A 27,386-nucleotide genomic window follows, 5' to 3' on the forward strand; every position below is an offset into this window, starting at 1 on the left:
GTTATATTTGCATATCACACAGCAGCATGCGTTGTTGCAGAGTCCCAGGTGTGGGTGTGGTGGAAATGAAATTGATCTTTGTCAGTTGTGTGAATCTCACAGTAAATCAGCAGCCAGTGTCATGCTGTGCCAAATTTCCATTCCAATCAAAGTCCATTTGGTAAAGACCAATATGAGCCCCAAATGTATAACTGATACATTGTCTCTCTCTGTGGGATCCCACAGCTCTGCCCTGTGTTGGGGAGAGTTGAGATGGTTGATCTCTTCAAACAGATTCCATGCTGTGAGTGATAAACACACATTTGCCCCTGCAGGAGTCTGCTTCCATTTGAATTCTGTTTGCTGTCCCTTCCCTGAAAATGGATAGCTGAACAGAAAGACAGCTTGTATTCATGTAGCGCCTTTCACAACCATGAGACATCTCAGTGTGTATTACAGTGACTGACGAAACAGCAGCCAATTTGCACACACCAAGTTTCTACAAACAGTAGAATTCAACAATAGTAAAATATTGATTGTTGAAATGATGGCAAAGGACTCATAGAGGCTAACTAACAGGTCAGAGGGATCCTCACTTTAAAGTTACATCCAAAGTCAGCATTTTGACACTGCAGCACTCCCTCAGCACCTCTCTGACAACCTTATGCGCTCAAGGATGTGGATTGTCGTTCAAATTTCCTGAGGCACATTTTCAGCCTGTGAGATTTCAGAGCGAATCTCTAAACTCCGCATTCCTCAAGCATCACCAAGACACAATGTCTAAAGAGCACTCCAGCAATTGTTTTCCTCTATATTCATTCACAGGATCCAGGCATTGCTCTTCAGGAAGCATTTATTGCCCAGAGGGCAGTTCAGAGTCAACCACATTGCTGTGCGTCTGGAGTCTCATGTAGGCCAGACCAGGTATGGATGGCAGTTTCACTCCCTAAAGGACATGAATGAACCACATGGGTTTTTCCAACAATCAACAATGGTTTCATGGTCATCATTAGATTATTATTTCCAAATATTTAATTGAACTCAAATTCCACCATCTGCCATGGTGGGATTCGATCCCACCTGGGGCTCCTGATGAACAGTCCAGCGATAATACCACAAAGCCATTGCCTCCCCTTAACTGATGACCTATTTCATGGACCAACCATCATTCCAGCCTCCCTCTCTGTCACGCCTGAACTGAATGCGTGAATGTGCTGGCCTGGAAGGTCATGCAAAGCTGGGCAGAACTCTTTTCATGTCATGATGTTAAAAGACAAAAAAGTTGTCTTGATGTGTGGACATAATGTTAAAGCTATCATCAACAAAGCATTACTGGAACAGAAAGGTTAGATGCTGAAGGAGAACCATGGCTTCTGTTTTTGTTTGTTTCAGATATGTGGCATTTGCAGGTTTTTTATATCCAACTGTTTCATAAAATAGAATCCCTACCATGTGGAAACAAGCCATTTGATGGACAGAACGGTGGCTCAGTGGTTAGCACTGCAGCCTCACAGCGCCAGGGACCAGGTTTCGATTCCAGCCTTGGGCAACTGTCTGTGTGGAGTTTGCACATTCTCCCCGTGTCTGTGTGGGTTTTCTCCAGGTGCTCCAGTTTCCTCTCACAGTCCAAAGATGTGCAGGCTAGGTGAATTGGCCATGTTAAATTGCCTGTAGTGTTCAGGGGTATATGGGTTAGAGGAGGATGGGTATGGGTGGGATGCTCCAAGGGGCGGTGGGACTTGTTGGGCCGAAGGGCCTGTTTCCACACTGTAGGAAATCTAATAAACAAAAAAAATTAGCCCCAACAAGTCCACACTGACCTACAGCATCTCACCCAGACCCATTCCCCATGTCTAACCCACTTTATCTACACATCCCTGGAAACTACAGCATAGCCAATTCACCTAGTCTGCACATCTTTGGACTGTAGGAGAAAACCAGACGAAACTCACACAGACACAGGGAGAATGTGCGAACCACAGACAATTAGTGGAGAACCCAAGGGTGGGGTTGAATCCAGGTCCCTGGCACTGTGAGGCAGCAGTGATAACCACTGAGCCACCACGCTGCCTTCCAAGAGAGCCAACACTTACTTTAGTCACTCTCTTACTTTCTAGATTCCCACTGAAGTTCTCGCTGCTTCTTTTTCTAACCTTGCCAATTTACTTCCATCATAAATTTTCTCCTTCTATTAGCTTTTTCATCACATGCTGCTGGTTTTTAAAATAAATCCCAATCCTGTACGCTATCACTTGTTTTTGCTTTTGGGGCCCACTGTGCCAAGCAATACACATTGTACCAAATGGAGTTGGCTCTGTGTGAAACCCACTCTGCACCAATTCTGGGTCCTGACAATGGAGCCTAAAAGTTGGATCTTATTTCACCACAAAACATATTTGTCCAATTATGCTGAGTCAGGTAGAATGTAAGCCTATGTTGTTCAGAAAGGCTTCCAGATCACAAATCAATCAAACCACTGATGGACTGCCCACTGAAATTACAAGAGACGAAAAAAACCATGGATGCTGGAATCCAAGGTAGACAGGAGGCTGGAAGAACACAGCAGGCCAGGCAGTATCTGGAGGAAAGGAGCAGTCAATGTTTTGGATATTACCCTTCGCAGGAAGTCCCAGCAGAAGCCAGTATCTCCAGAAGCTGACAATTGTTTCTGTTGGGTGCCTTGGACACTCAGGTGGATGATCAGAGTGAGGGAGACGTGTTATTTGTGCAGGGAACAGGGCTCAGTGGAGTTGGGGCTCAACGGAAGAATGGGTAAGCAGAAAGGGCAGTGGGAAGACTGACAGCAGCCCAGAGACACCTGCAACCAGGGTCAATTCCCTTGGACCTCCACAAATCAAGGACTCAACTTTCTCCCAACCTCCTCAACAAGCTGACCTGCCTGTACCTGGCTTAGCAAGCTCAGGATCACCTTGTCTGGGGCTGAAGTAATTGCACTTCAGATGGAATGAAGCCCTTATGTGATCATTAATTCAGTACCAGAGGGTGCTGATTTTACAGTGGGATCTCATCACCAGAATTTCATTTTGGACTTGGTGGGAGAGACGTGGATATCTTCTTTAATTATCTTTCTAGCGCCTTGGCTACCATTTCTCAGGGAGGAAAAGGGGAAATCTTGGCCCTTGCTTCAGTTCCAGAGTGTGAGCATCAGTCACCACAACAAGGACAGATCATCAATCACAAAGGGATGGAGCAAGATTTTGAGGGAGGGGGACATGGTGCAGTCATTTAGGAGCCACCTCGCAGACTATGGTAAGGCTCAGGGTAAAACCAATCTCTGATTTAGGTCTTGTAACAAGTGCTAGACGTTTTACTGATAGAGGCTGCTTCAGGCACCTGCCAGAGAGAACTCTAAAGTCCTAATGTGGGTCAGCTCAGAGTTGCTGACAATTTGATCAGGGAGGCTTGGCTTCTATGTTGGATTTCTCTTGCACCCATTATGAGCCTGGAAAAACAACGTGCAGCACTAGCCACTTGCATCCATCCCAATATCCAGCATAACCTTCCCTGACCTAACCCCTTTCATGTACCTGCAGTGGAAAGTATTCACTACCTGCTCCTGAACATGACCAGTGTAAAATATCTAAATATTTGTTAAAAACAATGCTACGAATTTAAACATGAAATCTTCCTGTTCCTCAAGAATGCGTTGGTCTCCTCTATTTAGAATAAATAGGATTTTCCTCCATTTTAAATAGGCCATGTTCTGGGCCAGACTGTGGCACTGTTTCTCCGAGACTCCCTGCCCCGGCGCTGCCAATCAAAGAGTACGTTTGGTCAGTCAGTAAAGGCATAGGATCTCCTTCTTTGAGCAGTGACAGGTTATTGAGTTCAATGGGTGCAGAGGTCTTGTGGCTCCTGGTGTCTTCGCCTAGATGTGAAAAGAGATCATGTTTAGTGAGATTCACAAGCAACCAGGGACAGCTGGGAGATGTCTCATTACATGAAACTTTAGAATGATGACAGAGTTTGATGAGACTATAAAACTGAAACTGCTTACTTTTCACTTCCTGAATTTCAGTCGTGTCTCCATCACTGCAAAAACGCAAAGCGAAACATGAAAAAACACTATTAAACAATATTAAACAGCAGCCCACAGTTCTTTGATTCGTTAAACAAAAATATGTAAAGAGCTCATTATACAAATTTCTGTGTCATTTTGTCTCTCTCTCTGTCACATACTCTCTCATTGTGTCTCTGTCTCTCTGTCTCTCTCTCTCTCTTTCTCTCTCCCCTCGCTGGCTGCCTCTAGAAATGTGAAAGCTTTTGAAGGATTGATGGTGGGAGTATGTACTGGGGATAGTGTGAAGAAGGAAGGAAGGGTGCTCTGTTTTAGGGTGGAGGTTAAGAGAAGGTGACAGTGAAAGGGACTGAATATGGGACAAGTAACGAAAGAAAAGATTTGTCTGGAAGAATTGCGAATTGCAGGAAGGCAGTTATATGATCACAAAGTAAAGGTACAAACAGTAAAATACAAACGAGCAAAAGAAAAACTTACAAAAGTTAAATGAGGCCAGATGTCAGAGTCTAAAATGTTTAAACTTAAGTTTGAGTCTGAAGGCTGTAATGTACCTGATGAAAGATAAAGTGTGTGCTTTGAGCTTCATTGAAACACTGTGGCAGTTCATGGACAGGTAGTTCAGAGTGGGAGAGAGGTGGAGAATTAAAATGACAGGCAAATGCAAGCTTGAGGTCATGCTTGTGAATTGAATGAAGGCCTTAGTCTCAAAATATAGAGGAGACCATCTCATGTGCATCAAATACCTTCTATTACATTGAAAAAAAGAGTGTTTGTGCCCTTGGATCGTGAGAAAGGAGGAGACAAAAGGAGTGATGTTACATCTCCTGTGCTTGAATAGAGGGGAAAACGCGATTTGGGAATGACAGAAAATGAACCAGGCATCAAGGAGGAAATAGCTCCTTCAGAATGCTGATTGGAGAGGCAGGAAAAGGGACTTTGTCTCACTTATAATAAAACCAGGAAAGTTTTCTTGTCCTCATGCCATCTCACTTCTTCACCCTGCACATCTTCCTTATGCCTCAACCATTGCACCTCCAATCACCTACCATAGCCCCTCATGTCTCCCATCCCAACCTATAACCCCCACCTAGCTCCCAAGGCCCCTCAAACTCCTCTTGCCAAATTAAGTTACTTAATTACCTATATTTACAGAGTATAGGACCTCATAGCCCTTGTGATAATAGGATATGGAAAACAATAAACCGATAAAAATAGTTGGTCATTTAGTCATAACATTCCAATTTCTTTTAAAAAGACTGTTTTGGCTTGAGGTTAATGCAAGTGCCAATTATCCAGGCCCTTTAAAACCGTAGCAGAAACTGCAAGTACACCTTAAAGATTTCACACGTGGAAATAAAAATTGTCCAGGTGACAGAATATATCAGGACACAAGAGCTGTCAACCAAATAATTTCCTGCACCAGAGTTCCTCAGAATGCATCTTTCAAACGGAAGGACCTGGATACCTTTAGGCCGAGGCTAGCATGTCACACATCGGGCAACAAGGAGCATGGGAACATCACAAAAACGTTAAGAACTAGAAACAGGAGTCGGCCATTCAGCCCCTCGAGTCTCCTCCACCATTCAATACAATCAGATCTGATCCCATCTCAGCCTCAACGCCACTTTTAAAGTATTCAATGTTCCAGCATCCACCACACTCTGGGGATCGTGAGTTCCACAGATTCACAACCTTTTGAGAAAAGTAATTTCTCCTCATTCCTGATTTATATCTGATACCCCTTAACCATAGCTATGATCTCTCATTCTGGATTATCCGGCAAGAGGAAACATCCTTTCTATATCTACTTTTAATCTTACATCTCTTTTTTGTCTACTTAGCATCTTTTTAAGCTTAATTAGGTCTCCTCTCAGTCTTCTAAACTCCAGAGAGGAGAGGGGGAAACTGCTCAATCTCCAATTCTCCTGAAGTAAGGGGATGTATATCATGCACAATACTCAGGTGTGGTCTCACTAATGCCTTGTACAGTTGCAGTAAACTTTCCTACTCTTATAATCTATTCCTTTAGCAGGCGCAAAAGGCCAAGTGCTTCAAAATGGGATTAGACGAGTTAGGCGGTTAGATGCTAGAGTAGTTAGATAGTCCAATGGACCTTATTCTGCATTGTAAACCTGTATGGCTCAAATTCAATACCTGAATGAATGTCTGAGTTCATAGACAAGAATTCAAAATGCAGTTATTTTCACACACAGCTCCATGAAAATCCTACCCTCTGTGTCTATATGTCTCTCTCAGTCTGTCTGAGACTTTGTTTCCTTGGCTTGCTATGCCTTTGTCACTCACTCTAACTCTATTTCTCTACAAGATTTCTTGATGAGATACATTTTATCATCTCGATTCAGTGCGGTGAGAGTGTGGAACTCACTACCATAGAGTTGCTAAAGTGACTAGTTGAGATGCTTGAAATGAGAGGTCAGACAAGCTCAGGAGGGAGAAGGCAATGCAGGATTACACTTGTAGATTTTGATGATGGAGAATGGGCAGACCCTGAAGTGGAGAATAAATACCCATTTGGACAGCTTGAGCTGAATGACCTGTGCCATCAATCCTGTGTGCTCCTCTGCAGTTTGGAGCTAATCTGAGACACAGTGAAGACCAGCAGCTAAACTGGCACTTTGACTCAAATAGGCTGCGAGGCGTGAGAAGTGAAGACGTCCTAGCTCCCCGGGTTTGAAGCTGCAAAGTCTTGTTAACAGAATGTAGAGAGGTCACCACCCTGTAACCAAACTGGCCAGGCTGATGTACAGTGATTTAAATAATACAATATTTCAAGGGGGTTGGTGTTTATTAAAATCCCTCCAATGTGGAAGCAGGCCATTTGCCTATTAAGTCCACACTGACCCACCCCACTCCTGTACCCTATGTTCCCCATGGCTAATACACCTAGCCTGCACATCTTCTGACTGTGAGAGGAAACCAGAGCACTTGGAGAAAACACAGGGAGAACGTGCAAAGTCTACACAGACAGTCACTGGAGGGTGGAATTGAACCTGGGTCCCTGGCGCTGTGAGGCACCAGTGCTAACCACTGAGGAGGGAGGTCTGACTGCAACTGTGCAAGGGGCTGCTGAGACCACATCTGGGAGCAGTCTTGATCCCCTTATTTAAGAAAAGATATCATATCATTGGAGCAGCTCAGAAGAGATTCATTGGATGATCCCAATATGAAGGGATTGTCTTATGAGGAAAGGCAAAACAAGTTGGGACTCTACTCACTGGAGTTTTTAAAAAAGAGAGGCGATCTTATTGAAATGCATATGATTCATAAAGGACTTGACAGGGTAAATGCTGAGAGGATGTTGTCACACATGGAGAGTCTAGGGTCAGAGGGCACAGTCACAGAATAAAGGGACACCAAATGAAGACTGAGTCGAGGTGGAATTTTTTTCCTCACAGAGGGTTTGGAACTGTTGGGCACGAGTGCAGTGGGGGCAGATTCCTTGTGCACATCTGAAGCAGATATAATAGATTCTTGATCAGTTGGGGAATCAAGGGTAATAGTGGAAAGAGATGATGTTGTGGCCATAACAGAGACATGGGTTTCTCATGGGCAGGAATGGTTGCTGGATATTCCAGGGTTTAGAACATTTAAAAAGAATCGGGAGGAGGGGAAAAAGAGGAGGGGGTGTAGCACTACTAATCAGAGAGGTATTAAAAGTACAGAAGCTTCCATTGTCGAGGAAGATCTGCCTACTGAGTCAGTATGGGTGGAAATTAGGAACAGCAAGGGAGTAGTCACCTTGTTAGGGGTTTACTACAGGCCCCCCAATAGCAGCAGGGAGATTGAAGAAAGCATAGGTCGACAGATTTTGGAAAAGTGTGGACGCAGTTGGGTTGTTGTAATGGGTGACTTTAACTTTCCTAATATTGATTGGAACCTCCTTCGAGCAGAAGATTTGAATGGAGCTGTTTTTGTAAGGTGTGTTCAGGAGGGTTTCCTAACGCAGTACGTTGACAGGCCGACAAGGGGAGAGGCCATTCTAGGCTTGGTGCTCGGAAACGAGCCGGGGCAGGTATTAGATCTTGTGGTGGGAGAGCATTTTGGTGATAGTGACCATAACTGCCTCACATTCTACATAGCTATGGAGAAGGAGAGGATTAGGCAAAATGGGAGGATATTTAATTGGGGAAGAGGAAACTATGATGCGATTAGACATGAGTTAGGAAGCATGGACTGGGAGCAGTTGTTCCATGGTAAGGGAACTATAGACATGTGGAGACTGTTTAAGGAACAGTTGTTGCAAGTGATGAGTAAATATGTCCCTCTGAGACAGGCAAGAAGGGGTAAGATAAAGGAACCTTGGATGACGAGAGCGGTGGAGCTTCTTGTGAAAAGGAAGAAGGTAGCTTACGTAAGGTGGAGGAAGCTAGGGTCAAGTTCAGCTAGAGAGGATTACATGCAGGCAAGGAAGGAGCTCAAAAATGGTCTGAGGAGAGCCAGGAGGGGGCACGAGAAAGGCTTGGCAGAAGGAATCCGGGAAAACAAAAAGGCATTTTACACTTATGTGAGGAATAAGAGAATGATCAAAGAAAGAGTAGGGCCGATCAGGGATAGCATAGGGAACTTGTGTGTGGAGCCTGAGGAGGTAGGGGAAGCCCTAAATGAGTTTTTTGCTTCTGTCTTTACGAAAGAAACCAACTTTGTAGTGAATGAAACCTTTGAAGAGCAGGTGTGCATGCTGGAATGGATAGAGATAGAGGAAGCTGATGTGCTGAAAATTTTGTCAAACATTAAGATTGACAAGTTGCCAGGCCCGGACCAGATTTGTCCTCGGCTGCTTTGGGAAGCGAGAAATGCAATTGCTTCGCCACTTGCGAAGATCTTTGCATCCTCGCTCTCCACTGGAGTCGTACCTGAGGACTGGAGAGAGGCAAATGTAATTCCTCTCTTCAAGAAAGGAAATAGGGAAATGCCCGGCAATTATAGACCGGTAAGTCTCACGTCTGTCGTCTGCAAGGTGTTAGAAAGGATTCTGAGGGATAAGATTTATGACCATCTGGAAGAGCATGGCTTGATCAAATACAGTCAACACGGCTTTGTGAGGGGTAGGTCATGCCTTACAAACCTTATCGAGTTTTTTGAGGATGTGACTAGAAAAGTTGATGAGGGTCGAGCTGTGGATGTGGTGTATATGGACTTCAGTAAGGCATTTGATAAGGTTCCCCATGGTAGGCCCATTCAGAAGGTCAGGAGGAATGGGATACAGGGGAACTTAGCTGCTTGGATACAGAATTGGCTGGCCAACAGAAGACAGCGAGTGGTAGAAGAAGGAAAATATTCTGCCTGGAAGTCAGTGGTGAGTGGGGTTCCACAGGGCTCTGTCCTTGGGCCTCTACTGTTTGTAATTTTTATTAATGACTTGGATGAGGGGATTGAAGGATGGGTCAGCAAGTTTGCAGACGACACAAAGGTCGGAGGTGTCGTTGACAGTGTAGAGGGCTGTTGTAGGCTGCAGCGGGACATTGGCAGGATGCAGAGATGGGCTGAGAGGTGGCAGATGGAGTTCAACCTGGATAAATGCGAGGTGATGCATTTTGGAAGGTCGAATTTGAAAGCTGAGTACAGGATTAAGGATAGGATTCTTGGCAGCGTGGAGGAACAGAGGGATCTTGGTGTGCAGATACATAGATCCCTTAAAATGGCCACCCAAGTGGACAGGGTTGTTAAGAAAGCATATGGTGTTTTGGCTTTCATTAACAGGGGGATTGAGTTTAAGAGTCGTGAGATCTTGTTGCAGCTCTATAAAACTTTGGTTAGACCGCACTTGGAATACTGCGTCCAGTTCTGGGCGCCCTATTATAGGAAAGATGTGGATGCTTTGGAGAGGGTTCAGAGGAGGTTTACCAGGATGCTGCCTGGACTGGAGGGCTTATCTTATGAAGAGAGGTTGACTGAGCTCGGTCTCTTTTCATTGGAGAAAAGGAGGAGGAGAGGGGACCTAACTGAGGTATACAAGATAATGGGAGGCATAGATAGAGTTGATAGCCAGAGACTATTTCCCAGGGCAGAAATGGCTAGCACGAGGGGTCATAGTTTTAAGCTGGTTGGTGGAAAGTATAGAGGGGATGTCAGAGGCAGGTTCTTTACGCAGAGAGTTGTGAGAGCATGGAATGCGTTGCCAGCAGCAGTTGTGGAAGCAAGGTCATTGGGGTCATTTAAGAGACTGCTGGACATGTATATGGTCACAGAAATTTGAGGGTGCATGCATGAGGATCAATGGTCGGCACAACATTGTGGGCTGAAGGGCCTGTTCTGTGCTGTACTGTTCTATGTTCTATGTAGAAGGAAAGTGGCTGTGAGGCATGTTGGATCAGCCATGATCCTATTGCATGGTGCAGCAGGCTGAAGGGCTAAAAGGCCGACTCCCGTTCCTATTTGTTATGGTCTGAAAGGAGGGTCAAAGTGGAGAAGTTCCCATATTCCAGCATGGGCTCCCACACAGTATAAACTATTTTCTCATCCTCCATTCTCCACAAACTTCCCTGTTGTCAGTATTGTTCGATGCTGAATAATATGGCTGTCTGTCTGTTTACCCCTTAACTGCAGGTTCTTTGATCAAACAGTACACATGCTCTGTGGAGGCTGGGATTGAGTGGATTTCCTCCTGCCCTTTGTCAGGCCTTGGCTGGCTTGGTGGTGCTGGGACTTCTGTCACTGAGTAGGCAACATGCTCATTTTCATCTGCCCGTTCCCTTCTGGGAACCAGTGAGTACGCGACACCTAGACAGAAGAACAGGAACACAAGCATCATTTCAGTTTCAACTCTGTAAAAAACAGATTTGACAGGGTTGGAGAGTAATTCAAGTTACTTACATTCATTTCCCTGTGTTAGTTGAGCACTATCATTGCTACAGTTATTAAAAGAAGAAAAGAAGCAGTAAATATTTCATTAAATGAGCAGATGTATACATCAAGTGTGCCCAATAACTGAGAAAAGTCCATTCATACCTCAGTCCTGTTGCTGAGTGATCTTCATAAGATATGTGTAAGATTGAAAAGACAAAGTGAAAAATTGCTGTGAGAAATCTGCACTCAATTACAATTTTCCAGACTTAAATTTAACAATTTAAACATCTTGCTTACCTTTGCCCATTTGTTTTTTTCGAATCATTAAGTAAACCCCAACAACGCAAATTGGTACAAACACACAGACTAGGGCTATGATCATAGTGATTCGATCTGTAGAGAAGAAGCAGCAATAATATGGTAAGAATACATACTTTCAAACCACTATTTATGGAATTACCAAGCCATGGATTAAATTCTGCAGCTATAACTCAAGTATGCGTAACTTTAATTGTTTAAGACTCTTAGTGACTCTTTGTAACCCTGGCTTTTATGTTTATCTGCAGCTGCATGAAAATGTACTAGTCAAGTTAATACCTGTGCCAATCTCTAAGCTAACATAACAAAGTGTGGAGCTGGATGAACACAGCAGGCCAAGCAGCATCTCAGGAGCACAAAAGCTGATGTTTTGGGCCGAGACCCTTCATCAGAGAGGGGGATGGGGAGAGGGAACTGGAATAAATAGGGAGGAGGGGGCAAAGGCGGACCGAAGATGGAGAGAAAAGAAGATAGGTGGAGAGGAGAGTATGAGTGGGGAGGTAGGGAGGGGATACATCAGTCCAGGGAGAACGGACAGGTTAAGGAGGCGGGATGAGGTTAGTCGGTAGGAAATGTAGGTGCGGCTTGAGGTGGGAGGAGGGGATAGGTGAGAGGAAGAACGGGTTAGGGAGGCGGGGACAAGCTGGGCTGGTTTTGGGATGCAGTGCGGGGAGGGGACGAGCTGGGCTGGTTTTAGAATGCAGTGGGGGAAGGAGAGATTTTGAAGCTTGAGAAGTCCACATTGATACCATAGGGCTGCAGGGTTCCCAAGCAGAATAGGAGTTGCTGTTCCTGCAACCTACGGGTGGCATCATTGTGGCACTGCAGGAGGCCCATGATGGATATGTCGTCTGAGGAATGGGAGGGGGCGTTAAAATGGATTGTGACTGGGAAGTGCAGTTGTTTATTGCGAATGCAGCGGAGGTGTTCTGCAAAGCTGAGATGCTACTTGGCCTGCTGTGTTCATCCAGCTTCACACTTTGTTATCTTGGCTTCTCCAGCATCTGCAGTTCCCATTATCTCTAATCTCTAAACTGTTGGGATGTGTGGAAACTTCCTTCCTTAGGAATCTGATACCTCATAGCAAACACCAATGACAAATCGATGACAAATTGATGTCAATTCGATCTAATTGTTTGTAAAGGTTGAAGCCACTTGGCTATTTCAGTACATGAAAACACTGTAGGTGCCTACCAAAACATAAGGAAGTTTGTTCTGAGAAGGAGATATATTGGCCAAGCTTATGAGCCCAACTGCATTGCTGTTTGAATTTCAGACAACTGAGAAATAAAGAGGAAGTGATAAACAATTGAACAGGTCAGTGAATTAAATGTGACATAAAACAAAGTACAAACACAATGGGTAGAATTTTATGAGGGCCTGAGTGACAATCATGTGGTTGTGACAGTCATGTAAAAAGTCCGGCAGTGTCTGTCTTGATGCCAGGAGCAAATTGTAGCATCTTTCGTGCAACATGCTGAATGGTGAAGTAGCAGCAAGCTGCCAATGAATGGGGGATTATAGCTTGGAAAGCACCCTATTAATGATACAACTTTCTTCATTAATATCCAGATTCCCATTGACCGAATGTGCCAAACAAGCTGGACTTTGAGAATTCTCACACGGAAATCAGAGTGGGCACATGGCAAATTCAGCTCGCTGCTTACTCCAAAGGGCCTCTGTGTTGGACACCAGGCACCAATGTGACAGCACGTGATCTATGAGCACGGCCACACAAACACACGGACATTGGTAACTGACATGTGCCTGTCTCTTAGAAAATGACTCATAGGAAACCTCTGATGCACTTACTGGACATTTAATGAGTGGCACAGCTATTACAGTTGGTGCAGCTGGGGAGGTGTCCCTAAGCAAGAGAGTGGGCAGCACAGAAGGCAAGCAGGAGTTAATGATGTTGGCGTTCGGGTGGGTGACAGTGAGTGTGGAAAGATGATGCAGGCAATAGTGAAACTGCTAGAGCATGAGCCTTGATGGGAGCTGGATGCAGTAGCAGATTGAGAGTCAGTCTGAAGCATCAGAGAGAAGGTAATGGCATTTACTTGGTGACTGGGGAACGTCATTAGTCTTCTTCCTGCAGTAGCTGGGCATTCCTCCAGGTGGCTGAGACTGCTTTAACCCAATGGTAATCTCAGAGCAGGCTGGAAGGAGTGGTGATGGGGCCTAATGTGTGTTCCTGGGAAAGAGGAAGTCCTCTCCTGCGCCACCTTGCACAGCAGCACCTCAAGTTTCCTCTCCACAAAACTGGGGCACTGATTTTCCCTTTCCTGCCATGTGTGGGGCAAACATCAGCAACGATGCAGAGCAGCTCCAGACTGACAGAGTTTGTATTGGTGCACAATGGTCTTTTCAAGATGGCACTGGCACCAGGAATGCTGGAAATTTATGGGATAGCCTAACAGTAGTGAGTTGTTCCAAGAATGAATTGTCGCAAGGTTCAGATCAAATCAGATCAGAGGAACAGGAATAGGGTGGATAGTTAATGATGAGAGTTTCATAATATATGGCAAGAAATTTCAGTAGGCCATCCAGCAAGAATCTCTTTCAAAAAACTCAACACACTTGGACAAAAATAAAGTAAGACTCAGACTAAAGTGTTAATGCCTGGAATTAAATGTGAATAATTAATTTGTAGTTAACGATATTATGGGAATACTTGCGAAATAGTAACGTCTCTCCAGGCCTCCAAATGAAGTATCATGATAAATACCGAGACAGCACACTTACAGTAAAAGATAGAATTCCTTAAAAATGGCCCAACCCTAAAAGAAATTGGAATAACTAGCATCAGGTGTAGCTCAAACATTGTCACCACTGTGATAAAATATAGACTATCAATTTCCAAATTCTGTTATCTGATACCTGGCAATTTCTAAAACTGCAATAGTTTTAGGAACAAAAAAGCACGAACTGAAAATGGTCCAGTAATCACTGGCCACAGGCTGGGCTATGCTACATGAGAAAATATGTGAAACAAACAAGTTGTGGACTTGCTCGCCGAGCTGGCTTGTTTCTATTCAAGCGTTTCATCACCATGCTTGGTGACATCATCAGCAGAGCCTCCCATGAAGCGATGTTGTTCTGCTCCGCTTGGAATTTACACTGTCCGGTTCGTTATGGTGAGTAGTGTCATTTCTGGTTTTGATCTGTATGGGTTTGTATATTAGGTCCAATTCTATGTGTTTGTTGATTGCATTACGGTTCAGAACCATGCCTCCAGGAATTCCTGTGTGTGTCTATGTTTGACTTAGGCTACTATGGTTAACTTGTCCCAGTTTAACCAATGGCCTTCATTGACTAAGTGTACAGATATGAAGGAGAGGTTGTTGGGCCGTTGTGCTGCTTGCTGATGTACGTGTACTCTGATGGCTAGTTTCCTTCCTGTCTGTCCGATGTAATGTTTGTGGCAGTCGTTGCATGGTATTTTGTAAACCACGTTGGTTCTGCATGTTGTGGGAACAGGGACTTTTATCCTTGTAAGTGCTTGTCGTAGAGTGGCTGTGGGCTTGTGGCCACCATGATTTCTGGTAGTTTTAGGAGTCTTGCTGACAACAAACTGGCTGTTCAGCCAACTGAGCTAACTCACCCCCCAGATCAATGCCCACTCAAAAGCTGTCTATACCACTTTGTAGCTTCTGCAGTATTTTATCGTTAACAGGTTGACAGTGATCAGGAATCATATTGGACGAGAAGAATTTTAATTCAGTTACAGCAACATCATGGAGATTTTGGCAAAAATTGCATTATCTCCACGGCCCTCAGTCTTCAGAGTAAGTGATAAGAGGAAATATAACAATCCATTGAAAGAGCTGGGTACAGAATATATTACTCAATCAAATTCTTAGAGCATTGTCACAACGGTGTTTAGGAAATGCCACAAGTGACAATGAGAAAGAGGGAAGGATTAGAGGGTAAATTCCCTGATTTGAATGGTACAAAAAGCCTTTGTTGTTTCAAATGGCAATGACTGCAAGGGAAAAAGGTGAGTCAGTCATCAGAAAGGAGATGTTACAAGAACATACGGCGTTGTTTATCTGGGACAGAGTGGGAGCAGCTTAAATTGGCCAAAGATAATCAAACAAACCCAAACAATGTCAGTATGCTGTAGTAAAGAAGGAAAGGAAAAGGACATCTCATGTATGTAAAAGTAACGTTAGCCGGAAGAATGCGGATTGGGATTATTTTAGAGTGGAACCCATTGGGATGTTGGAATGGAATATGTGTGTATCCTTTGCAGCCCCTCAACAAACTGAAGTAAATGAAGTACAGCCTGACTGTTGAGTCTTGTTCAGAAAGAGAAAGGTTTACATACCTCAGTGTGATGCTAAGAAGCCAGGGAAGGTAACTTGAGGTTTTGTAGGAGCTAAGAAACCACATGTCACATGGCCGTTTAGAAATAAGAGGAAGACCATGACAAGACAATGTATCTCAAGGTGGGAACTTACTGTATTAGCACTGACCTCCAAAAAATGAGGAATGAAGAAGACTGATGCAATATTCAAAGGTTCGCCTGTTGCTTTAAGTCAGTGCAGATCATCTCAATAGGGAACCATGTTTTAGTGATAATGGGAACTGCAGATGCTGGAGAATCCAAGACAATGAAATGTGAGGCTGGATGAACACAGCAGGCCCAGCAGCATCTCAGGAGCACCTCTGATGAAGGGTCTAAGCCCGAAACGTCAACTTTTGTGCTACTGAGATGCTGCTGGGCCTGCTGTGTTCATCCAGCCTCACATTTCATTATCTGGGAATCATGTTTTGTTCTGTTTACCAATCCATAACATTACTAAGCCTTTCAAAGCAACAGAAAATGGTCTTTTCTATTGCAAGAGATGCAATAGCGAAGGGAAATACAAGTAGAAGAAACTTTCTTCTGTATTTTAACCCCTTGTTGTCCCTGTTCTCAGTGTGTCTACTTAAGAACAAGGACATAAGAACCAAGAGCAGGAGTCAGCCATCTGACCCTTTGAACCTGCTCTGCTATTCAACAAGATCATGGCTGATCTTTTCCTGGCCCCAGTCCCACTTACCTACCCTCTCACCACTATTTTAATTCCTTTACTGTTTAAAAATTATCTAAGCTAAAAAAAAATTCAATGAGGAAGCTGCAATTACTACACTGAGCAGGGAATTCCACAGATTCACAACCCTTTTGGGAAAGAAGTTCCTCCTCAATTCAGCCCAAAATTTGTTTCATCCTAATTTTGAAGCTCTGAGCCTTTGTTCTAGTTTCACTCGCCAGTGGAAACAGTTTCCCTGCTTCTATCTTACCTATTCACTTCATATTTTTGTGTGTTTCGATAAGATCCCACCATCCCCGTCGTTCTTCTAAATTCCAATGAATATAATCCCTGTCTACACAGTCTCGTTTCATTATGGAGACAGAGCTGAGGGGACTTTAAGTTTAGTTTGAGTTCAAATGAGTACAGGAAAGTTTATTCAGTATTTTAACCCCTGGGAGTCACAATCTTAAGAGAGTTTGATGCGTGTGGAGTTGTGGGAGCACCACCTTCATTTTTCAAATGTTGAAGGGACATTATTTTGAGTTTAAAAGAGTCAATGGACCTTTGATTTCTAAAAATTCAAAGAAACTTTATTTTTCTGTTTACAAAGAGTGTTGAAGGGAAATTGGGGAACATCATGGAGGGGAATAAATGAAGAAGTAACTACAAATGCTGGAAATCAGAAATAAAAACAGAAATTGCTGGGAAAATTCAGGATGTTTGGCAGCATCTGTGGGAGGAAAGCTGAGTCAATGTTTTGTGTTTGAAGACTCTTCTTCAGAACCTGAGAATGTGGAACAATACATAGTTAAGGAAGGAAATGAAACCTAATTGTAGCAGGTACAAACTCTGCAAACCTACAACTTCTGATGTGTCAAATGATTCATATTCAAGATTGTTGAACTTAATTTTCCTGTTTGTGTGAGCTAGTCTGCTGGCTATGGCAAATATTCCAGATGTTGAGGAGTCTGAGAGTTCATTTCTCCAGATCTCACTCCAGGTTTCCTGGAACTAATGGTCAACAAGTGAAATTGAATCAACTTACATCAGGTGCAAACCAACCAACAGATCCCTAAGTGTGAATTATTGTTGATTTTAAATGACTCATATTTCAACTGTCCGACTTACATTTCCAGTTTGTGTGAGCTCCACCTCTTTCCATTGTGTGAGCTCCACTGCTGGTCACTACAGATGATCCAGATGCGGAGGTGGGGCTGTGTGTAGATTCCATGCACGACTCTGTCACATTGAGGGAGATGTTTGCTGCAATCTTCCAGACAGGTTGCCCTGACTCCATACCATGTAAAACACAAAGATATCTGCCACTATCTGTCATCTCCACTGAGTGAATAGTAAGGTTGAGAAACTGTATTTTCTCAGTCGGATTGGGTGAGGTGTGGTTAAAAATTCTTTGTGCTGACTTGCCATCCACACAGCAGCGTGCGTTAGAATGTACTTCATATTGTTCAGTGTGAATGGAGGACAGACACTTGTTTTCTGATGTGATCCAAAGGAGAGTGAAGGGTCGGGTTTTACGAAGTTCAAATTGGCAGGTTAAAGTCACATTGTCTCTCTCTGACACTGTCAGCGATGTGGGGTTTTTGTCAGTAGAAAATATTTCATCAGGTTCTAGAAACAACATTGAAAATATGTCACTTTAACAACCTCCAAAGTAGAAGTTAGTGAAATAATCAAGTGAACCGCATGCACTGCAATACTCTACATACCTGGGCTGTTACCTCCTCAGCAGAATGTCTAGCAAAAACCAGCCCCTCGGTAAGCTGTCTCTCAAGAATCTATTTGTTTATACACACTGTAATCTCAGATTAATAAACACTCTAATCTTGTCCAATGGCGTCTCCCTGACATAAAACAGTCCAAAATCTAACCTTGTATTTCTCAAATATTCCTCCTGTAATCACTTCCCATTTTCTCATCTTCCCCAGTTCACATACCACTCAGATTTACCACCAAGAACAAGTGGTGGTCTTCACATCCAGGCCCTGTGAGTGTGATCCAGGACGGACAGATCGATGAAGCTCCTCCACCAGAATCCTGAACTGAGCATGTAAAAACTGTTGAGTCATTTGGCTTCACTTTGGATGTCAGAGAATTAGATTCCATTTCATCTTTGGTCATTTTGCATTGTTTACATTGCTGCTCACTTTTCTGAAGATTGTCTTTTTCACAATCACCGTTTTTATCCACTTTTCTGTTACCCATCATGTTCAAACATTGTGAGCTGAGGTCTCTGGTACTGCACAAGTTTCCAGCCTCCCCAGCACCAATGCCCAGGTTACAGAGTGGAGTGGGAACATCCTCCAACCGGGTATAAAGGTAGATGGATCCTGCAGGAAAATGTGAGAATCAGAGGGAAATAAAAGTTATTGTTATTCCCTTCACAAGTTTTTGGAATGTAAAGCTATTTGATTGAGATCCAGTTACTGAGAGCAACAGAAAAAGTAACAGTTTATTTCAAGCATCCAATTATAACACAGCCTAAATAATCTCAAACCACTAGAGACAATTACTTTGTGGAAATGTTGAACGTTCCTGATCAAGTCGAGACCCGAGTGACCTCAGCCATAAATAACCAAAATGCAGAAGAGAAAATTTCACCTGAAATTGCCTGAGCCCTGATTTCCTCACTGGTGGCTGTTTGAGAACATACTGGACTCACTGAAAACAGCCCCGTTAACAGGAAATAAATCTGCCCCTCCCACCTACACCTTCCACAACCTGGCTCAGTCAAACCTACGGACGAGTTCTGCCATTCATCCCCAAACTTGTCAGTTAGCAGCAGTAGAAGAAAATTAAGGGATAAAAGGGATGGAACCATCACAATCCTGGTGAAACAGTAATGGGAAAACTGATGGGACTAAATGCATCCTTGAGTCTTGATAGAAAGAAAGTTTAGGAAGAAAGAGGAAGAATGTACTTTTAGACTTGGCAAGCAGGCTAGAATTGAGTTTTACTAGGGGCAAGAGGAGAGCTAAAATTGTAAAGCAGTTATACCAGAAAAGCAGGAAAGTGTAGTGGAATTAGAAAGCATTAAATTGCAAAAAAGACAATTGGATTTAAAAAGGGAAAAAGAGAGAAAAATGAACATTTGAATTGGAAAATATGAAGTTGGAACTTTAAGGAGAAAGACTTCAAACAACAGAGGTAAAAATACAAGATAGAAGTGATGATGAGCAAATCCATTGTTGCTAACAGCCTGGCAGGGACACGTACAAATGTGTCCAAACATTACCAAAATTGGATGAAAAAAATGTTAAAGCCTTTTTTACTTCCTTTGAGAAACTGGCTGAACAGATGAACTGGCCAGAGACTACATGAGTTATGATAATTCAGACCAAGTTGGTAGGTAGGGTGAGTGAGGTGTTTGCAGTGCGGTCAGAGGAGGTGTCGGGAGACTATGAAGGAGTGAAACAGGCTATTTTGAGTGTCTACAAATTGGTACCAGAAGCATTTGGGCAACGGGTCAGAAATATAAGGAAGGAATCAGGTCAGACTTATGTCGGGTTTGAAAGAATTAAACGTAACAACTTCGATAGAGCATTAAAGGTAGAAAAAGCATAAGGGAAGCTGAGAGAGATTATTCTGCTGGAGAGTTTAAAAACTCACTTCCAGAGATGATAAGAACTCATGTTGAGGAACAGAAATTCCAAACAGCGAGAAGAGCAGTAGAGATGGCAGATGGCATTAGTGCATAAATCAAAGTTTAGCTTCTGAGAGCAATTTCATTCCATGTGGGATAGAGATTGGGAAAAAGGGAAATCCTTCAATGAAAATCAAAAAGTAGATCATCCTGGGAGCAGTTTACCACGGCTGAAAAAAGAAACCCAAGAGGGTGAAAAAGAGGTGAAAGGCTTCAGGTGTCCCCTCTGCAGTAGAGGGGGACACACAAAGTGACAGTGCTGGTGGATTAAGAGAGACAAATGGGTGTATCAAGTGTCATGTTTAAAGTCATGGCCTTTGGAATAAAGAATTCTCCAGCCACATTTGAAAGAACAGAGTTGGGGCAGGTGCATTCTATGTTGGTGGTTTAATGACCTTTAGCCATTTGTGACCAGATCACATGGTGCATTTCGCAGAGCTCTTTGAGAGAGTATGGAAGGCAAAGTGGGTCGTAAATTTGACAAAGACAGAATTTGCAAAGGCAGAAGTGACATTCTTAGGACACAACATTGGACATGGAAGGATGACCCGGAGAAATGTGAAACCAATCCATTTCGGAATTTCCAAGACCATCCTCGAAGAAGGAGGTGAGGCGCTTTTTGGAACTGAGTGGATTCTACCAGGCATTTGTACCAAACATTAGCTGCGCGGTGAAATGCTGATGAATTTGTTAAAGGAGAATACAAAATTTCAGACGGCAGAACAATGCAAGGAGGCATTTGAGAATGTAAAAGCCATGTTAACCACTACACCACTTTTAGCCACAGCAAATTTCTTGAAACACTTTAAAGTTGCTATCGATGTAAGTGATGTACGCACTGGAGCTGTGCTGCTACAGGTGGATGATGGCAGAATTGAAATGCCAATTGGTTATTTTTCAAAGAAACTCAATACTCACTGGAGAAAATATTCAACTGTTGAAAAGAGTTATTGAGTTTGGTCCTAGCCTTACAACATTTTAATGGTTATTTTGCAAACAATATTTGGCTGTGTACACCGATCACAACATTTTGACATTTTTGTAAAGATGTAAAGACAAGGACACCAGACTATTTTGTAGGAGTCTTATGTTACAAGGAATTGCACATGTTGTGAGCCATGAAACTATTATTGCGGATGTGTTATTGAAGGTTTAAAAGTAAAATTTGCGTATAAGATAGCCATGGTAGTGTTCAGTATTATACAGATATATACAGAATGATTATGAAATAGAACATAGAACATAGAACATAGAACAGTACAGCACAGAACAGGCCCTTCAGCCCACGATGTTGTGCCGACCATTGATCCTCGTGTATGCACCCTCAAATTTCTGTGACCATATGTATGTCCAGTAATCTCTTAAATGACCCCAATGACCTTGCTTCCACAACTGCTGCTGGCAACGCATTCCATGCTCTCACAACTCTGTGTAAAGAACCCGCCTCTGACATCCCCTCTATACTAGTCTCTGGCTATCAACTCTATCTACGCCTCTCATTATCCTGTATACCTCAATTAGGTCCCCTCTCCTCCTCCTTTTCTCCAATGAAATAAGTCCGAGCTCAGTCAACCTCTCTTCATAAGATAAGCCCTCCAGTCCAGGCAGCATCCTGGTAAACCTCCTCTGAACCCTCTCCAAAGCATCCACATCTTTCCTATAATAGGGCGACCAGAACTGGACGCAGTATTCCAAGTGCGGTCTAACCAAAGTTTTATAGAGCTGCAACAAGATCTCACGACTCTTAAACTCAATCCCCCTGTTCATGAAAGCCAAAACACCATATGCTTTCTTAACAACCCTGTCCACTTGGGTGCACACCAAGATCCCTCTGTTCCTCCACACTGCCAAGAATCCTATCCTTAATCCTGTACTCAGCTTTCAAATTCGACCTTCCAAAATGCATCACCTCGCATTTATCCAGGTTGAACTCCATCTGCCACCTCAGCCCATCTCTGCATCCTGTCAATGTCCCGCTGCAGCCTACAACAGCTCTCTATACTGTCAATGACACCTCCAACCTTTGTGTCGTCTGCAAACTTGCTGACCTATCCTTCAATCCCCTCATCCAAGTCATTAATAAAAATCACTAAGAGTAGAGGCCCAAGGACAGAGCCCTGTGGAACACCACTCACCACTGACTTCCAGGCAGAATATTTTCCTTCTACTACCACTCGCTGTCTTCTGTTGGCCAGCCAATTCTGTATCCAAGCAGCTAAGTTCCCCTGTATCCCATTCCTCCTGAATGAGCCTACCATGGGGAACATTATCAAATGCCTTGCTGAAGTCCATATACACCACATCCACAGCTCAACCCTCATCAAATTTTCTAGTCACATCCTCAAAGAACTCGATAAGGTTTGTGAGGCGTGACCTGCCCCTCACAAAGCCATGTTGGCTGCATTTAATCAAGCCATGCTCTTCCAGATGGTCATAAATCCTATCCCTCAGAATCCTTTCTAACACCTTGCAGATGACAGACGTGAGACTTACTGGTCTGTAATTGCCGGGAATTTCCCTATTTCCTTTCTTGAAGGGAGGAATTACATTTGCCTCTCTCCAGTCCTCAGGTATGACTCCAGTGGAGAGCGAGGGTGCAAAGATCCTCGCAAGTGGCGAAGCAATTGCATTTCTCGCTTCCCAAAGCAGCCGAGGACAAATCTGGTCCGGGCCTGGCGACTTGTCAATCTTAATGCTTGACAAAATTTTCAGCACATCAGCTTCCTCTATCTCTATCCATTCTAGCATGCACACCTGCTCTTCAAAGGTTTCATTCACTACAAAGTTCGTTTCTTTCGTAAAAACAGAAGCAAAAAACACATTTAGTTGTATAACTCTAGGTTAATGACTTATGTTATCTAGTAATAATGATATTAAGATTTAGAGAATAAAATGAAGCCATGTTTTCATATTCACTGTTCATTTTTTCTGAAGGGATGTGGTGTTGCGAATTTGTGTATACTACTTGTGAATTGGAAGGCAGGATATTAGAATGTGTTTGTAAAATGATGGGGGAAGACTGTGTGGTCCTTTTAAAGGATTTTTTTAGGCTTGGAGATTTAAAAAATGTCTGCAGGTAGCAACAGATGTGCAGAGAGTTCTTGAAATTGAAACATTGTATGAAAAGGCTGTACTGAGCAGGCAAAGCAGAATTTTTACCAAAACACCAGGTTTTCAAATTTAGCCAATAAATTTCAACCAGGTCCTAGATACCAAAGCCCAAGTAAATTTAAATCGAATGGTTTTGACAACCTCAGACCAATCCTATCGTACGAAATTAAAGGTCATTAAGGGTATAAAAGAAGAGTGCAAATGAAAATCAGTGTTGGAGAGATTGTTGACCTGTTCGCCCAGCTGGCTTGTTCTTGTTCAGGCAGTTTGTCACCATGTGATGTGACATCATCAGTGGACTCTCTGATGAAGCTTGGTGAAGATTTCCCATTGTCAAGCAATTTTTAGCGTGTTACGCCCGTAGGCGTTTAAAGTTTTGACAAAGACTATAGATTGGGTTGTGGGCGAGGTTGTTGACATGCTCGCCGAGCTGGCTTGCTCTCATTCAGATGTTTCAGAAGCTCCACTGATGATATCAACTCCCATGGTGATAAAATGTCTGAATGAGAACAAGCCAGCTCCCCAAGGAAGTCAACAAACACACAGGCCTTTGCTAAAACTTTAAATTGATGTGAGATGAAAACAGCATCTCTTCAGAGAACAGATCTCAACAGCCATCGCCTCTAAAGAAAGAAAATCACTGACTCTCACAGAAATCTCTAAGGTATCAGAGTAAGCACCATCGAAACAACGATACTATGGCGCTCATAGCTAATATTCCTGACCCAATATTTTGACAGAGGAAGGTGTTCCTGACTGGGGGGCAGCAGAGAAGACAAAGAACATTTTGGAAAACTTATTTTGGCTGTAATTTTGAGAGGTGAAGCTTTAACTTTTGTTCATTAATTGGCTTTACATAATTGGGATTTTGTTTTATTTGGGATTAGTTAGTAGTTGAAGGGGACTTGTTCAGTTTGTTAGTAGTTCTGTTAATTTGCTTACTGCCAGAGTTAGATAAATAAAATTGTTACTTATTGATTATAAAGTGAGTATCAGGGATTTCTTTCATTTAACATACACCTTTGATAGATTAAGAGGCAGGCAAGCCTCTTTGGGTGTTTCGGGTTTAGTTATTAGAAATCCATTCCTTTGTGACAGTGGCTACACAGGATATGCCGGCTGTAATGTCCCCAAAATTTGTGGGATTCTGCAAACTTCCTGGCAGATTGGAAATTATAAATGTAACCCAACACCTCTACTCAAGAACAGCTGGAGCCACAAAACTGGAAATAGTCGGTCAGTTAGTCCAACATCTGGCAGTAGGAAAGGGCTGTCCCAATTCACAAGTGATCAGCTATGACCTCTTAAAACAGACCCATGGAGGTGAATGACCTACTTCAGTTACTGATTCCCTCAACACTTTACTGCCTGATTCCTACTTAGTCTCGAGTTCTTGACAAAACAGAACATTTCCCAGCTTGAAAATCATGATCTAGACTGAACTTTGCAAGGACTCCCCATCCATCACCAGATGTTGCACTATGCCCTTCCCAAGTATCGATGTCCTCCATTCCTACCTCACTCTCAGTGCTGCTCAAGTCTCCATTCCTACCTCACCCTCAGCATTGCTCAATCCTCCATTCCTACGTCACCCTCAGTGCTGCTCAAGCCTCCATTCCTACCTCCCCCTCAGTGCTGCTCGATCCTCCATTCCTACCTCACCCTCAGCACTGGTCAAGCCTCCATTCCTACCTCACCCTCAGCATTGCTCAATCCTCCATTCCTACCCCACCCTCAGCATTGCTCAAGCCTCCATTCCTACCTCACTCTCAGCGCTGCTCGATCCTCCATTCCTACCTCACCCTCAGCACTGGTCAAGCCTCCATTCCTACCTTACTCTCAGTATAGTCAGTTCTACTAGAGCATGTATTTCTTCAACATGAATTAGCTTTAATGCATCCCTCAGAAACCTACACATAACAACAGTCAGGCTCAACTGTTCTCAGCTGCTCATCAATGATCTTTCTTCCTTCCTAGAGCTGGTGTTGATCAATAATTTCAGTATTTGGTTTGTTTATAATCTTTCAGATACTGAACCGATCTGTGCCTGATACAGTGAGACCCTGATAATATCCAGCATTAAGCTAATAAGTAGCAAGTGACATTTGCATACCTCAACTGACAGATTTATTCTTTTCAGAGATGACATTAGAATTAACCACCTCCTTTTAGCATTCAAAGGCATTATCATGGTTAAAGTCCCAGCATCAATAACCAGGGACGTGATCCTTGAACTGAAACAAAACTGAATCAGTCACATGTACACTGCTGTTCCTTGAGCAGGTTAGAGACTTCCACTTTTCCAAAGACATCTTCTTAGGGCACAGGTCTGCCTTGTAATGGAATACTCTCCACTTTCCTGGGCGCATGCAGATGCCAGAAAGAAGTTCATCACTACCTGAGATAAATCCACTGATTGATACCCTGTCCACTAACTGAAACACTTACTCATTGCACCGTACTGTGACTGCAGTTTGCATTGTCAGACAGCAAAATAGCAACTCAACAAGCTTCCTTGTGATCTCTGTTACCAAGAAAGACACATGCAGCAAATGTAGGCTGCAACCACCAAGTTCCCCTCACCAAATCATAAACCATTGTAAATTGGACATGAATCATTTGGTTTCTCCAAGGTCACTGAGTCTAAACCTGCTGACCTGTATCTGGGGAAAGCTCACACTACTGAAATTGCAGCAATTCGAGAGGAAGGTCCACCTGAAGACCCTGATACTGGAAGAGGCACTAAATAAATGTAAGCATTCCTTTTTAACTTTTATGTGTAAGGTTTCTGATCAGCCTGTGTTTTTGAATGCTTCTTTCCAGCTGATTAGATGTTAAAATGTGATGGTGAAGGTACCGAGACCTCTGAATGGTTACTTTGAGTTCCCAAAAAGAGCATTCCTAAAATGACGAACATGACTTTGCTTTTGCAAAGTGAATATCTAAGTACACACCAGGCCTTGCTGCAATGATGCTGGCAAATCATAACTGAAGACCCCAAACCAAGTTCAATTAGAAATCAAACATCAGCCGTATTGTACTTTTTTGTCAGAGATCATACCATTTGTCATGTGAGGATTAGGCTATCTGCACAAATTCCCTCTGCACCCATATGTTCAATGCATACAAACTGTTCCTACAAACTGCAGTGGGTTAACCAGCACTTTAGGTGGATGCTGTCTCATGCAAACTATCTGCGTGTGGAATATATAGCTCAGGGATGGGCCATTCAGTCTCCCTGGTCCTTCACAACAGAAATGTTCCACATGGAGTTCTTCCCAGCCCTGTTCATCAAACTCTATCTGCATATCCTTCTAACTCATCTCAGTCTTCAAGAATTACATTTTTACATCGGAGGAATCATTCTTCAGTCAGAGCATTTGGGATGCGATCGAACTATAAAAACAGGAACAGGACTGACCTCAACCGAGTGCTGGTTCAGGCATCAGACCCTCCCAGTGCTTCAATGTTCGGAAATGTAGTCTTGAGCAAATAACAAACTTGTTTGTTTGCTCTCCATATGTAAAGACTGCACTAAACTGAACTGCTCGAAGGGCTATGGATGTACATAAAGATATTTTCTGAATAAAGTACATTTTTGAAATTAAAAAAAGTGTTCGCCATTCAGCCCTTCAAGCCCTCTCTGTCAATGCCCTATTCCCATTTTTCCTCCTTAAACAGTCAATATAGTCCTAGCTGCTCCAGTTTGTCTTTATAGATCAGTCCTGTTAACCCAGGAATCAGTCTGGCAAACATTTGTTGCACTCACTCAAAAGTCAGAATATCCCTTCTCTGATAAAGAGACCAAATAAACAATATTCTGGGTGTAGCCTCACCAACGCCCCATTCAAGAGCAGCAAATCCTCCTTTGAGAATTTAATGCAGATGTCTTTATATACTGTTTTAACACAGGGTTCAATAAAAGACAGTCCCAGTACTAAATGAAACGATTTGGCCCCTATTATGCAGTTCTGGTTGCTTACAGTCAAATCCATTGCTCCCAAGCTCCTGCATCATCCTCTCGTTCAAATGATCATTTAGCCTTTTGTTAAAACACAGCAACGTATGTCTATATATAGGTTGATATATTAATAAATATGTGCATCAAATATGCTGCTACCCAGCCTGCAAAATCCTCTCTGGAAAGAACTTCATTCTAACTACTTTTCACTTGCCTGATGCAAAGTTAAAACTGATAACCAAAGATTCATCATAATCCCATAAGGCATGGTTGGTGAACGCATTTATCAAAAGGTACAGTAAGGACTGTGATTTGCCCTCATTAAACATCCAAAAAATAACAGCACCACTGGGAATTGACCATGTTTACATTTCTGTATTGAGATACAGATAGAAACTGATATTTCCAGATAAAGTTTAATCCTTACCAGCAACTTGTTGGAGTAGAACAAAAAGGCTGAACAGTAATGCGGCGTCTGCCATTTCAGGC

The 27,386-nt window shown here is 43.1% G+C and overlaps 1 protein-coding gene across 1 annotated transcript; it reads right to left on the bottom strand.

Moving 5' to 3' along the window:
- LOC125446882 (uncharacterized) lies at positions 1 to 27,386 on the bottom strand. Its single transcript, XM_059640183.1, has 9 exons — positions 27,325 to 27,386; positions 18,120 to 18,512; positions 17,293 to 17,793; positions 11,123 to 11,218; positions 10,988 to 11,009; positions 10,853 to 10,887; positions 10,573 to 10,759; positions 3,998 to 4,032; positions 1 to 3,868 (listed from the first exon to the last, which is right to left on the bottom strand). Exons 1-9 carry the CDS (start codon positions 27,377 to 27,379, stop codon positions 3,657 to 3,659), a joined length of 1,536 nt encoding a protein of 511 aa, XP_059496166.1. The 5' UTR covers positions 27,380 to 27,386; the 3' UTR covers positions 1 to 3,656.

This window comes from Stegostoma tigrinum, chromosome 36, assembly GCF_030684315.1.
Source record: "Stegostoma tigrinum isolate sSteTig4 chromosome 36, sSteTig4.hap1, whole genome shotgun sequence".
NCBI lineage: Eukaryota > Metazoa > Chordata > Chondrichthyes > Orectolobiformes > Stegostomatidae > Stegostoma > Stegostoma tigrinum.